This window comes from Salmo salar, chromosome 14, assembly GCF_965601325.2.
Source record: "Salmo salar chromosome 14, fSalSal1, whole genome shotgun sequence".
NCBI classification, from domain to species: domain Eukaryota; kingdom Metazoa; phylum Chordata; class Actinopteri; order Salmoniformes; family Salmonidae; genus Salmo; species Salmo salar.
This window is the reverse complement of record NC_138304.1, coordinates 49,415,744-49,431,410: the sequence shown is the minus strand read 5'-3', so window position 1 is coordinate 49,431,410 and position 15,667 is coordinate 49,415,744. Positions and strand designations below refer to the sequence as shown.

General features: G+C 43.2%; 1 protein-coding gene across 3 annotated transcripts in view; it reads right to left on the bottom strand.

Moving 5' to 3' along the window:
- Positions 1-11,873: 11,873 nt before the first annotated feature.
- Positions 11,874-15,667, bottom strand: part of vav3b (vav 3 guanine nucleotide exchange factor b) — a 177,381-nt gene continuing 173,587 nt past the window's right edge. For all 3 annotated transcript variants that reach the window (XM_045694484.2, XM_045694483.2, XM_014141449.3), the window contains exon 27: positions 11,874-15,116. In XM_045694484.2, coding sequence (XP_045550440.1) covers positions 15,075-15,116 — 42 coding nt within the window. In that variant the 3' untranslated portion in view covers positions 11,874-15,074. The remainder of the gene's footprint in view (positions 15,117-15,667) is intronic.

Below are 15,667 nucleotides of genomic sequence, written 5' to 3'. Positions count from 1 at the left end.
GAACACAAACACACTAGCCCCCCCCACACACACACCACCTCCACGCACATGCTGTCCTTTCTGCCCATTATTGGAAAGGGTGGTTGGTTCATAATCGATCTGTCCTCTCCACTCCAGAACAGCAGAGAGATTTTAGTATATTCTGTCCATTAACACTGCAACACATCAGGAACAGCACTTATGTTGGGCTGGGAGGACTGCGGCACACAAACCATCAAGCCACCATCAGCAGGCTCAGCACTGCTCAGCACACCTCAAGGACACAGGGTTTCTGGAACAACTGGGTTGCTGGAGACTGGCACAGACAAAATAAGAGACAATAAGAAGAACAAGATAATTGGGGTCAATCAGTGTATGTAATTGAACAGCAGGAAATATTCCAGATGCACTCCAAATTTTCAAAATGATCGTACTTGAAGAGGGCATTAAAAAAAAACCATCATAAACCAATTTTCTCATGTTCATAAACCAATCTGATGCACTTCAAGGACACTAGGTTAACAGAGGATGTCTGAACTGGCATGGCTGTTAGCCAGAGATCATAATATAATATTTATAATGTTCAACAATCAATGGGTAATACAGCAGGCCTATTTCTCATTGATTGAAATTGTCATGTCTACTCCCTCTCCTTGTCAGAAGGTGGGTGTAGCTGGTGCATGAAGTCAGGCGCAGGAGAGCAGAATGAGTGAGCAACGTACTTTACTCAAAATAAAGGCACAAGGTAACAAATACACTTGACCAACAATAAACGGTAATCAATTACGGACCGGAGAAAAAACAGCACCCGTCGAAAACCAGCCATAACGTACCGAATGAACATAGAAACAATCACGCACAAAAACATGGGGGAAACAGAGGGTTAATTACATGAACATGTAATTGGGGAATGAAACCAGGTGTGTAGAAAACAAATGGAAAATGAAAGGTGGATCGGCGATGGCTAGAAGACCGGTGACGTCGACCGCCGAACGCTGCCCGAACAAGGAGAGAGAACGACTTCGGCGGAAGTCGTGACACTCCTCTCCTCCGGCGTTCGACGTTGCCAGTTTACTAACCACCGGCCCTAGCTACCCATCATTACGCACACCTGCGCTTCATCATCAGGCACTCCTGGACTCTATCACCTTCCTGATTACTCCCATATATATATATAGCCCTCTGTAGTTATTTCCCATCAGGCGTTATTGGCTCTATTTCCATGTCCCGACGGCGCTCTTGTTACTGTATTGTTTATTCTTCGTGTTCTCCCCGACTGCGCCTGCTTCCTGACTCCCAGCTTCTTTGTTACAGAAATTACCAATTGAGTTGCCAAAAATCTTACAGAGAACATATATCTCATTTTCGAGTGGGTCCTATAAAGGCTGCAATAAAACATCTGCCTTCCCCACACGTTTAGAAAGCAATCTGATGTCCCCCCCTCATCTCATCTCAACTCACACCAATCAAAAGCCTCCTCATCCGAATAGAACGCACACAAATTTCAAATAAACTTTGATTTGTAATAATGATTAAAATAAACTTTGATTTGATTTGACACACATTAGCAACAATCAGCTGTGGTGCTACAGACTGTAATGTCCCCTCTCTACCGTTCAGCATGACAGGATATAAAAGCTCTTGTCTACTTTCTCAATGTAAAACTAAGCAACGACTATCCTTCTAGCGCCAAAGAGCCTGAATTGCAAATCAACCCCAGCTGGGATTAGTATCTCCGCACCACCACATCACAACCCCCCCAGTAACTAACACCCTCTTGGAGAAATTACTATTGCTGGATTAAACCGACGGTGTCCGGGCACCCATAAATAAAATATGCCATTCCCAGACACACATGCACACACACAGTGTTCCCTGAGCCAGCCTAGAATAAAACTGTTTATACTGATTGTAATCATGTTCTGGGAGGACGAGGACGAGAGGAGCTAGCGCCTAGTGAGCACTGAGCTACAAACCAACCACGCAAACACAACGTTGAATTAACAAACAAACGTAAGGAAAAAGTTTCACAGCCTTCTGAAGAGACACTTCAACAGTCATAATAAAGATGCTCTTAGAGAATGAATTTGAGAGAGGGAGAGAGGAAGAGAGAGACAGAGAGAGAGAGAGAGAGAGAGGGTGAGAGAGAGACAGAGAGAGAGAGAGAGAGAGAGAGAGAGAGGGAGAGGGAGAGAGACACCCAGAGAGAGAGGGAGAGACACAGAGAGAGAGAGAGGGAGAGGGACAGAGACACAGAGAGAGAGGGAGAGAGGAAGAGAGAGGAAGAGAGAGACAGAGAGAGAGAGAGAGGGTGAGAGAGAGAGCGTGAAAGAGAGACAGAGAGAGAGAAAGAGAATGAAAGAGACAGAGAGAGAGATTGAGAGTGAAAGAGAGTGAGAGAGAAAGAGAGAATGAAAGAGAGACAGAGAGGAGAGAGAGAAGCTAGAAGCATCTGCTTGTCTGGTACAGTAATTAGACTTAAAGTTCCATAACGACCATTAGCCCTGCGTTTGCATGGTAGCTACAATTGAAGTAAACGCTCCATAAAGACTATCTTCTCTATCAGCTCTATAAGGACTCTATCAGGAATATAATGACTCTATCAGCTCCTTAAGGATTCTATCAGCTCTATAAGGACTCTATCAGGACTACATGGACTCTATCAGCTCTATAAGCTCTATAAGGACTCTATCAGGACTGTAAGGACTCTATCAGCTCTATAAGGACTCTATCTGCTCTATAAGAACTATCTTCTCTATCAGCTCTATAAGGACTCTATCAAATCAAATCAAATGTATTTATAAAGCCCTTCTTACATCAGCTGATGCCACAAAGTGCTGTTCAGAAACCCAGCCTAAAGCCCCAAACAGCAAGCAATGCAGGTGTAGAAGCACGGTGGCTAGGAAAAACTCCCTAGAAAGGCGAAAACCTAGGAAGAAACCTAGAGAGGAACCAGGCTATGAGGGGTTGCCAGTCCTCTTCTGGCTGTGCCGGGTGGAGATTATAACAGAACATGGCCAAGATGTTCATAAATGACCAACATGGTCAAATAATAATAATCACAGTAGTTGTCGAGGGTGCAACAGGTCAGCACCTCAAGAGTAAATGTCAGTTGGCTTTTCATAGCCGATCATTGAGAGTATCTCTACTGCTTCTGCTGTCTCTAGAGAGTTGAAAAAAGCAGGTCTGGGACAGGTAGCACGTCCGGTGAACAGGTCAGGGTTCCTTAGCTGCAGGCAGAACAGTTGAAACTGGAGCAGCAGCACGGCCAGGTGGACTGGGGACAGCAAGGAGTCATCATGCCAGGTAGTCCTGAGGCATGGTCCTAGGGCTCAGGGGATTTCTCTCTCCTCCTCCTCCGAGAGAAAGAAAGAAAGAAAGAAAGAAAGAAAGAAAGAAAGAAAGAAAGAAAGAAAGAAAGAAAGAAAGAAAGAAAGAAAGAAAGAGCATACTTATATTCACACAGGACACCAGATAAGACAGGAGAAATATTCCAGATTTAACAGACTGACCCTAGCCCCGCGACACATAAACTTCTGCAGCATAAATACTGCAGCATAAACACTGTGGCCCCATCCGATGTTACCCCCGGACAGGGCCAAACAGGCTGGATATAACCCCACCCACTTTGCCAAAGCACAGCCCCCACACCATTAGAGGGGTATCTTCAACCACCAACTTACCATCCTGAGACAAGGCCGAGTATAGCCCACAAAGGTCTCCGCCACGTCACAACCCAAGGGGGGGGGGGGGGGGGGGCACCAACCCAGACAGGAAGACCACGTCAGTGACTCAACCCACTCAAGTGATACACCCCTTCTAGGGACGGCATGGAAGAGCACCAGTAAGCCAGTGACTCAGCCCCTGTAATAGGGGCTAGGGGCTATATCCGCTCTATAAGGACTCTATCAGCTCTATAAAGACTCTCTCAGCTCTATAAGGACTCTATCAGGACCATAAGGACTCAATCAGCTCTATAAGGACTCTATCAGGACTATAAGGACGATATCCGCTCTATAAGGACTCTATCAGCTCTATAAGGACTCTATCAGGACTATAAGGACTCTATCAGCTCTATAAGGACTATCTTCTCTATCAGCTCTATACGGATTCTATCAGCTCCAATAAGGACTCTATCAGGACTATAAGGACTCTATCAGCTCCATAAGGACTCTATAAGGACTATCTTCTCTATCAGCTCTATAAGGATTCTATCAGCTCCAATAAGGACTCTATCAGGAATATAAGGTCTCTATCAGGACTATAAGGACTCTATCAGCTCCATAAGGACTCTATAAGGACTATCTTCTCTATCAGCTCTATAAGGATTCTATCAGCTCCAATAAGGACTCTATCAGGAATATAAGGTCTCTATCAGGACTATAAGGACTATCAGGACTATAAGGACTCTATCAGCTCCATAAGGACTATATAAGGACTATCTTCTCTATCAGCTCTATAAGGATTCTATAAGCTCCAATAAGGACTCTATCAGGAATATAAGGTCTCTATCAGGACTATAAGGACTCTATCAGGACTATAAGGACTATCTTCTCTATCAGCTCTATAAGGATTCTATCAGCTCCAATAAGGACTCTATCAGGAATATAAGGTCTCTATCAGGACTATAAGGACTCTATCAGCTCCATAAGGACTCTATCAGGACTATAAGGACTATCTTCTCTATCGGCTCTATAAGGATTCTATCAGCTCCAATAAGGACTCTATCAGGAATATAAGGTCTCTATCAGGACTATAAGGACTCCATCAGCTCCATAAGGACTCTATCAGCTCCATAAGGACTCTATCAGGACTATAAGGACTATCTTCTCTATCAGCTCTATAAGGATTCTATCAGCTCCAATAAGGACTCTATCAGGACTATAAGGACTCTATAAGGACTATATCAGCTCCATAAGGACACTATCAGGACTATCTTCTCTATCAGCTCCATAAGGACTCTATCAGGACTATAAGGACTCTATCAGGACTATAAGGACTCTATCAGCTCCATAAGGACTGTCAGCTCTTAAAGGACTCTGTCAGGACTATAAAGACTCTCTCAGCTCTATAAGGACTCTATCAGGAACATAAGGACTCTATCAGCTCTATAAAGACTCTGTCAGGACTTTAAGGACTCTATCAGGACTCAATCAGCTCCATAAGGACTCTATCAGGACTAAAATGACTATCAGCTCTATAAGAATTCTATCAGGACTCTATCAGGACTATAAGGACTCCATAATGACACTATCAGGACTCTATCAGCTCTATAAGGACTCTATCAGGACTATGAGGACTCTATCAGCTCTATAAGGACTCTATCAGCTCTATCAGGACTCTATCAGCTCTATCAAGCAATTAACATCTCTCAGATCAAAACTCTCTAAATGAGAGCTGCCTTCCCTTCTCCCAGTTTCAGCCTTCTCCAGTTTTAATATAGTCACACACATGCTACTCTCTCTCTCTCTCAATTCAATTCAAGGGGCTTTATTGGCATGGGAAACATATGTTAATATTGCCAAAGCAAGTGAAGCAGATAATATGCAAAAGGGAAATAAACAATAAAAATGAATAGTAAACATTACACTCACAGAAGTTCCAAAAGAATAAAGACACTACAAATGTCATATAAACAAAAAAAATACAGTGTTGTAACCATGTACAAATGGTTAAAGTACAAAAGGGAAAATAAATAAGCATAAATATGGGTTGTATTTACAATGGTGTTTGTTCTTCACTGGTTGACGTTTTCTTGTTGCAACAGGCCACAAATCTTGCTGCTGTGATGGCACACTGTGGTATTTCACCCTGTAGATATGGGAGTTTAGCAAACTCGGGTTTGTTTTCGAATTCTTTGTGGATCTGTGTAATCTGAGGGAAATTTGTGTCTCTAATATAGTCATATATTGGGCAGGAAGTTAGGAAGTGCAGCTCAGTTTCCACCTCATTTTGTGGGCAGTGTGCACATAGCCTGTCTTCTCTTGAGAGCCAGGTCTGCCTACGGTGGCCTTTCTCAACAGCAAGGCTATGCTCACTGAGTCTGTACAGAGTCAAAGCTTTCCTTAAGTTTGGGTCAGTCACAGCGGTCAGGTATTCTGCCACTGTGTACTCTCTATTTAGGGCCAAATAGCATGCTAGTTTGCTCAGTTTTTTTGTTAATTCTTTCCAATGTGTCAGGTAATTATCTTTTTGTTTCCTCATGATTTGGTTTGGTCTAATTGTGTTGCTGTCCTGGAGCTCTGTGAGGTGTGTTTGTGCCTGTTAACAGAGCCCCAGGACCAGCTTGCTTAAGGGACTCTTCTCCAGGTTAATCTCTCTGTAGGTGATGGCTTTGTTATGGAAGGTTTTGGAATCGCTTCCTTTTAGGTGGTTGTAGAATTTAACTGCTCTTTTCTGGATTTTGATAATTAGCAGGTGTCGGCCTAATTCTGCTCTGCATGCATTATTTGGTGTTCTATGTTGTACACGGAGGATCTTTTTGCAGAATTCTGCATGCAGAGTCTCAATTTGGTGTTTGTCCCATTTTGTGAATTCTTGGTTGGTAAGCGGACCCCAGACCTCACAACCATAAAGGGCAATGGGTTCTATGACTGATTCAAGTATTTTTAGCCAGATCCTAATTGGTATGTTGAATTTTATGTTCCTTTTGATGGCATAGAATGCCCTTCTTGCCTTGTCTCTCAGATCGTTCAAAGCTTTGTGGAAGTTACCTGTGGCACTCTAGGGCAACGGTGTCTAGATGGCATTTGTATTTGTGGTAGTGGCGACTGGACCATTTTTGGAACACCATTATTTTGGTGTTATTATAATTTTTTCTAGCGCCCTCGCCAATTCGATGATATATATGTTGAAGATGGTGGGGTTTAAGCTGCATCCCTGTCTCACACCACGACCCTGTGGGAAGAAATGTGTGTGTTTTTTGCCTATTTTAACCGCACACTTTTTGTTTCTGTACATGGATTTTATAATGTCGTATGTTTTTCCCCCAACACCACTTTCCATCAATTTGAATAGCAGACCCTCATGCCAAATTGACTGGAAGGCTTTTTTGAAATCAACAAAGCATGAGAAGACTTTGCCTTTATTTTGGTTTCTTTGTTTGTCAATTAGGGTGTGCAGGGTGAATACGTGGTCTGTCGTAAGATAATTTTGTGAAAAGCCAATTTGACATTTGCTCTGTACATTGTTTTCACTGAGGAAATGTACGAGTCTGCGGTTAATGATAATGCAGAGGATTTTCCCAAGATTGCTGTTGACGCATATCCCAAGATAGTTATTGGAGTCAAATTTGTCTCCACTTTTGTGGATTGGGGTGATCAGCCCTTGGTTCCAAATTTTGCAGAAGATGTCAGAGCTAAGGATGATGTTAAAGAGTTTTATTTTAGCCAATTGGAATTTGTGGTCTGTATATTTGATCATTTCATTGAGGATACCATCAACACCACAGGTCTTTTTGGGTTGGAGGGTTTGTATTTTGTCCTGTAGTTCATTCAAGGTAATTGGAGAATCCAGTGGGTTCTGGTAGTCTTTTATAGTTGATCTGTTTGTTCTTTGTTATAGAGCCAAAAAGATTGGAGAAGCAGTTTACCCATCTCTCTCTCGTCAGCTTTTGCGAGTCTTTTATGATTTTGCTAACTTTTCCCAACTCTCCCTCTGAAACTTGTTTACATTGCTTGTGTTTTCGTTTCTGTCTGTCTGTCTGTCTGTCTGTCTGTCTGTCTGTCTGTCTGTCTGTCTGTCTGTCTGTCTGTCTGTCTGTCTGTCTGTCTGTCTGTCTGTCTGTCTGTCTGTCTGTCTGTCTGTCTCTCTCTGTCTCACACCACCTGTGTTCTCTTGGCTGTCCCACCCATACGGGAGAGAATATCTTAAAAAAGAGATCTCAGCCTCCCCCCATCAACCAAAACACACAAAAAACCTAAATATTATCTAATCTTTGCTGCTGTAACAGCCTCCACTCTTCTGGGAATGCTTTCCACTAGATGTTGGAACATTGCTGAGGGGACTTGCTTCCATTCAGCCACAAGAGCCTCAGTCGGTGTTCCAATTCATCCCAAAGGTGTTCGATGGGGTTGAGGTCAGGGCTCTGTGCAGGCCAGTCAAGTTCTTCCAGAACATTTCTGAATGGACCTCACTTTGTGCACAGGGGTATTGTCATGCTGAAAAAGGAAATGGCCTTCCCCAAACTGTTGCCATAAAGTTGGAAGCACAGAATCATCTAGAATGTATGCTGTAGAGTTAAGATTTCCCTTCACTGGAACAAAGGGGCCCAGTCCAAACCATGAAAAACAGCCCAGACCATTATTCATCCTCCACCAAACTTTACAGTTGGCACTATGCAATCAGACAGGTAGCCTTCTCCTGGCACCAAACCCAGATTGTCCGTTGGACTGCCAGAGGGTAAAGCGTGATTCATCACTCCAGAGAACGCGTTTCCACTGGTCCTGAGTCCAATGGCTTGGTGCTTGGCATTGCGCATGGTGAACTTAGGCTTGTGTGAGGCTGCTCGGCCATGGAAAACCATTTCATGAAGCTCCCGACGAACAGTTGTTGTGCTGACATTGCTTCCAGAGGCAGTTTGGAACTCCATAGGGAGTGTTGCAACCGAAGACAGACGATTTTTACGTGCTACGCGCTTCAGCACTCGGCTGTCCTGTTCTGTGAGCTTGTGTGGCCTACCACTTCGCGGCTGAGCCATTGTTGCTCCTAGACTTTCCACTTCACAATGACAGCACTTAGAGTTGACCAGGGCAGCTCTAGCAGACATTTGACAAACTGACTTGTTGGAAAGGTAGCATCCTGAAAGTCACTGAGCTCTTCAATAATGCCATTCTACTGCCAATGTTTGTCTATGGAGATTGCATGGCGGTGTGCTCAATTTTATATACCTGTCAGCAACGGGTCCCAAAAGCCAAATCCATTAATATACTTTTGTATATACAGCACATTTGGAAAGTATTCAAACCACCACTTCTTTTCCCATTTTGTGACGTTACAGCCTTATTCTAAAATTAATTAAATAGATTTACCCCCCCTCATCAATCTACACATAATACCCCATAATAACAAAGCAACAATTTTTATTTTGTGTGCAAATTTATGAAAAATGTAAATCTGAAACATCACATTTACATAAGTATTCAGACCCTTCACTCAGTACTTTGTTGAAGTACTTTTTGCAGCGATTGCAGTCTCCAGTTTTCTTGGGTATGATGCTACAAGATTGGTATACCTGTATTTGTGGAGTTTCTCGCATTCTTCTCAGCAGATCCTCTCAAGCTCTGTCAAATTGGATAGGGAATGTTGCTGCACAGCTATTTTCAGGTCTCTCCAGAGATGTTCGATCGGGTTCTGGCTGGGCCACTCAAAGACATTCAGAAACCTATCAAGAAGCCACACCTGTGTTGTCTTAGCTGTGTGCTTAGGGTCGTTGTCCTGTTGGAAGGTGAAACCTTAGCCCCAGTCTGAGGTGCTGAGCATTCTGGAGCAGGTTTTCATCAAGGACCTCTCTGCTCCGTTCATCTTTCCCTCGATCCTGACCAGTCTCCTGGTCCCTGCCGCTGAAAAACATCCACACAGCATGATGCTCCCACCACCATGCTTCACCTTAGGGATGGTGGCAGGTTTCCTCCAGACGTGACACTTGGAATTCAGGCCAAAGAGTTCAATTTTGGTTTCATTAGACCAGAGAATCTTGTTTCTCATGGTCTGAATGTCCTTTAGGTAAATTCCAAACGGGCTGTCATGTGCTTTTTACTGAGGAGTGGCTTCCGTCTGGCCACTCTACCTTAAAGGGCTGATTGTTGGAGTGCTGCACAGATGGTTGTCATTCTGGAAGGTTCTCCCATCTCCACAGAGAAACTCTGGAGCTCTGTTAGAGTGACCATCGGTATCTTGGTCACCTCCCTGACCAAGGCCCTTCTCCCCCGATTGCTCAGTTTGGCAGGGCGGCCACTGTGTTCTTGTGGACCTTCGATGCTTTATGTTTTAGGAACATCTCAAGGATGATAAATGGAAACAAGATGCACCTGAGCTCAATTTTGATTCTCATAGCAAAGGGTCTGAATAATAATTTAAATAAGTAAATATGTAATATCCTGTTTTCACTTTTGTCATTATGGGGTATTGTGATGTCATAATGGGGTATTGCGTGTGGATTGATGAGATTCTATACTGTTTTAATCCATTTTAGAATAATGCTGTAACGTAACAAAATGTGGAAAAAGAGAAGGGATCTGAATACTTTCCGAGTGTACTTTATTGAAGAAAAAGGTACTTAATGTGACTGTAATATGTCTTGTCTAGCAATCTTAAGATGAATGTACTAACTGTAAGTCGCTCTGCGTTTGCCAAATGACTACAATGTACGTGTAAAATAAAGCAGCCAAGCAGCCTAGAGGCTAGAGTTTGACCATCAGGATAGGGAAATAATCAGTCATTTGACTGATTGAATAGAAAGCTGTCTAGAAAGCTGTCAGCTAAAAAAATATATATTGGAGAGTTTAGTCCTTTAGGAGAATATTTGAAAGCTCTAATACTATTTGAATCCTGCTCCAGACCCTCCTAAATCCTTGTTTAACTCCATAGAATGATCTGGGGGGACTGAGCGAGAGAAGCTGTGGGTTAAAGAGATCATACAGACAGCTGAAGTATGATACAGGGCTTTTTGACTCTGCCTCTCTTTCTCCATTTCTCTATCTCCCTCGTTCTCCATCGATCTCCCATTATTCTTTCTCTCTGTTGAGATGCTGTGTCCAAATCCCTGCTGTTGACTTTCATCACTGTGGATATGAGGAGGACAAGAGGATGGGAGGAAAAAGGAAAAGAGGATGAGAGGAGGATTGGAGGATAGTAGGAGAGAGGGATAGGAGGGAGGATAGGAGGATGGAGGATAGGAGGATGGAGGAGAGAAGGATAGGAGGGAGGATAGGAGGATGGAGGAGAGAGGGATAGGAGGAAGGATAGGAGGATGGAGGAGAGAAGGATAGGAGGGAGGATAGGAGGATGGAGGAGAGAAGGATAGGAGGGAGGATAGGAGGATGGAGGAGAGAAGGATAGGAGGGAGGATAGGAAGATGGAGGAGAGAGGGATAGGAGGGAGGATAGGAGGATGGAGGAGAGAAGGATAGGAGGATGGGAGGAGAGGAGGATAGGAGGAGAGAGGGATAGGAGGTAGGATAGGAGGATGGGAGGAGAGAAGAATAGCTAACAAGGTAAAAAATATGTCGTTCTGCCCTTGCACAAGGCCCTTGCACTGTTCCTAGGCCGTCATTGAAAATAAGAATTTGGTCTTACTGACTTGCCTAGTTAAATAAAAGGTTAAAAAAATTAAATATGTACTGTATTGTCATTGAATGCTAGTCACTTCATATATTGTTTATGTACTTTTGTTTACTCACTGTGTATGTATATACTCTATTCTCTACATAGCTCATCCTAATATACCTACTACTGTAAGTACCATTTTATTTTTCAAATGATATACTGTCTATACACACTACGTATTTATATTCTCGATTCTCACACTGCTGACTCTAATATATCTACTTTTGGATTGTTAAATTGGACTCATTCTGGCATTTCTTAATTTCTTGTTGCGATCCAACTGCCCTGTTGGAGCTAGTAACAAGCACTTTGCTGCACCTGCTGTAACACCTGCAAATCTGTGTATGCCAGCAATAAACTTTGATTAGATTTATTTTGGCCCCTTGTTGCAGGGGGACTTACGTGTGTATGACACTGTTGCATGACTATTTTTCAGATGCGTTGGCTGAAGCTTTGTGCAGAATTTACCGAATACATTTTCTAAATGTAGTACACATGAAATAACACTTCATTGTAATACAAATTATTTAATAAATGTTAATTAAAAAAAAGAAAAAAACAGGGACTGCATTACACATTTCAGAAAATATAATTCAACATAGAGGATAAGATCAGCATTCAACAAGGAAGTGACTTTTAACACGGTGAAAAAACATGAACATTAAATAGGTATTGCTTTTAGCATCAAGTGGTCCTTTCACTCAAACTGAACAAATTGGATTGTCCTGAATATGCCAAATTAGGAAACCGTCTCTCAGTTCGACTCTATAATGATCTCAGGTAGACGTCAAACTCTGTCCAGCAAAGTTCACATGGGCTATCCATCAAAATGATGTACAGTAGCTAAGACAATACTTGGCCATAATCTGGAGGCTAAATATGGCTTGTTTTCCTGGCTAACTACTGAATTGCTATTTCAACAAAATTGTATGGAACAAATCTCCAGATGAGAAAAAACACAGGTGAACAATGGCTACAGTATAGAGGGATGAGTTGTCACATTCAACAGGAATCAATAACAATATCAGTCATTGTTCTTATATAGCAGAGATCAGCAACTAGATTCTGAAGGGATGGTGGGGGACTCATTACAAATCATTAGTAGACTGCAAATTGACGGCAAGAAGCCCAAACAGATATCATATTTGACAAAAACTTTATCATTTCAAATCTTGCTTACATTTGTATACAATCACGTATTTCTCTCGATTATGCATGGGGAATACTTTGGAATAGATTTTCTAAATAACATCACTTGGGGCTGATTTGCTGGTGTTTTTATAGTTTTTTATGTCCAACAATTTAGAACCTATTTTACTTTTTTTTTTGGGGGGGGGGGGGGGGGGGGATAAAATTGTCCCGCAGGTCGTCAATTGGGAAACAAGTAATGTCATACAGTGATCTCCAAAAGTACTGAGACAGTAACACATTTGTTGTCGTTTTTACTCTGTACTCCAGCACTTTGGATTTCAATACAAACTGTCAGCTTTAATTTCAGGGTATTTTGCAATCATATCGGATGAACTGTTTAGAAATTACAGCACTTTTTGTACATAGTCCCCCCATTTTATTGGACCAAAAGTATTGGGACAAATTCACTTATATGTGTATTAAAATAGTGGAATGTGTAGTACTTGGTCCCATAATCGTAGCACGCAATTACTACATCAAGCTTGTGACTAACACATTTGTTGGATGCATTTGCTGTTTGCTTTGGTTGTGTTTCAGATTATTTTGTGCCCAACAGAAATTAATGGTAAATAATGTATTGTGTCATTTTGGAGACATGTTTATTCTAAATCATAAGATAATATGTTTCTAAACACTTCAACATTAACATGGATGCTACCATGATTACGGATAATCCTGAATGAATCATGAATAATGATGAGTGAGAAAGTTAGACACACTAATATCATACCCCCTAGACCTGCTAACCTCTCACCATTACAATAACAACGGAGGTTAGCATACCCCCTAGACCTGCTAACCTATCACCATTACAATAACAGTGAAGGTTAGCATACCCCCAAGACCCGCTAACTTCACCATTACAATAACAACGGAGGTTAGCATACCCCCAAGCCCTGCTAACCTCTCACCATTACAATAACAGCGGAGGTTAGCATACCCCCTAGACCTGCTAACCTATCACCATTACAATAACAGTGAAGGTTAGCATACCCCCAAGACCTGCTAACCTCACCATTACAATAACAACGGAGGTTAGCATACCCCCAAGACCTGCTAACCTCTCACCATTACAATAACAGCGAAGGTTAGCATACCCCCAAGACATGCTAACCTCTCACCATTACAATAACAGGGGAGGTTAGCATACCCCCAAGACCTGCTAACCTCTCATCATTACAATAACAACGGAGGTTAGCATTATTTTGGGGGTATGATATTTGTGCATCTGTAACTTTCTCACTCATCATTATTCATGATTCAGTCAAGATTATCCGTAATCATGGTAGCATCACTCATCATTATTCACGATTCATTAAAATAGGGGGACTATGTACAAAAAGTGCTGTAATTTGTAAACGGTTCAACCTGATATGGATGAAAATACCCTAAAATTAAAGCAGACAGTCTGCAATTTAACCTCAGTCATTGTTTCATTTCAAATCCAAAGTGCTAAAGTACAGAGCCAAAACAACAACAACAAATCAATCGATCAATCAAATGTATTCATAAAGCCCTTTTTACATCAGCCGATGTCACAAAGTGCTTATACAAAAACCCCAGCTTAAAACCCCAAACAGCAAGCAATGTAGATGCAAATGTCACTGTACCAATACTTTTGGAGCTCACTGTATATAAGGGGAACATAGCGGTCACATAATGGAATCATACTAGCACAACAAACAAGTTTGAAACAATTTTTACAGTCTTCAAACACTGTGGGTGTTGAAAAGCAGAAACATCTCTTGCTTTCATGCCAAGAGCGTTTAATAATTTACTTATCTGTCAGACTAACCAGTGACGTTATCAATAACAACACAAGGTAAGAGAAGACAGCTTCATCACGTTTGACTCTCAACCACAGAGGGAGTGACTCTACTTTAAGTCTGGAGTCTAGTGCAGTCAGAATAGAACAGTGCTGGTCATAAGGAGGGAAGAAAATGGGAGGGGTGAGGAGGGGTGAGGATGGGAGGGGTGAGGAGGGGAGGGGTGAGGATGGGATGGGTGAGGAGGGGATGAGGTGGGGAGGGGTGAGCTGAGGAGGGGATGAGGTGCGGAGGGGTAGGGAGGGGATAAGGTGTGGAGGGGTAGGGAGGGGATAAGGTGTGGAGGGGTGAGGATGGGTGAGGTGGGGTGGGGTGAGGAGGGGATGAGGTGGGGAGGGGTGAGGATGGGATGAGGTGGGGAGGGGTAGGGAGGGGATAAGGTGTGGAGGGGTAGGGAGGGGATAAGGTGGGGAGGGGTGAGGAGGGGATGAGGTGGGGAGGGGTGAGGAGGGGATGAGGTGGGGAGGGGTGAGGTGAGGTGGAGAGGGGTTAGGAAGGGTGAGGAGGGGTGAGGTGGGGTGAGGTGAGGATGGGAGAGGTGAGGAGGGGTGTGTTGAGGATGGGTGAGGTAGGGTGAGAATGGGTGAGGATAGAGGGCATTTCCTACTTCCATCTGGCTTGGGGCTTTTGTCTTGTCTGAGTTCTGTCAAGAGTGCCAGGATGCTGTGGCCCCACAACCTGGAGGATGTCTGGAGCCGTAGTGCATTGTGGGCTGTAGCCGTGTCATCTGAGAGCGGAGGTTTAACCAACCAGCTCAGTCTTCCTCTTCCACATATGTAGAGGGGAACCAGCCCACCTGCCAACAATGAAAACAGGTCACTGTAAAAAACTAAAATGGAAATCATATGGAAAAGATCACTGACACAATATCCATGATCATCTAAATAAAGTTCAAGACGTTGGATTCACCAGCAGGGAGAACATGACCTTTCACAGACGGAAGCAAGTTATGTTTGAATTAAAGTGAGATGAAAGACTACCCCTGCTGTTCACCTCCCGCGTCCACCAGATATATAAACTCACCCTGCCGTTGACCTCCCGCGTCCACCAGAGATATAAACTCACCCTGCCGTTGATCTCTCCCACCGCCAGAGATATAAACTCACCCTGCCGTTGACCTCTCCCCTCCACCAGAGATATAAACTCACCCTGCCGTTGACCTCCCCCATCCACCAGAGATATAAACTCACCCTGCCGTTGACCTCCCCCCTCCACCAGAGATATAAACTCACCCTGCCGTTGACCTCCCCCCTCCACCAGAGATATAAACTCACCCTGCCGTTGATCTCTCCCACCGCCAGAGATATAAACTCACCCTGCCGTTGACCTCTCCCCTCCACCAGAGAT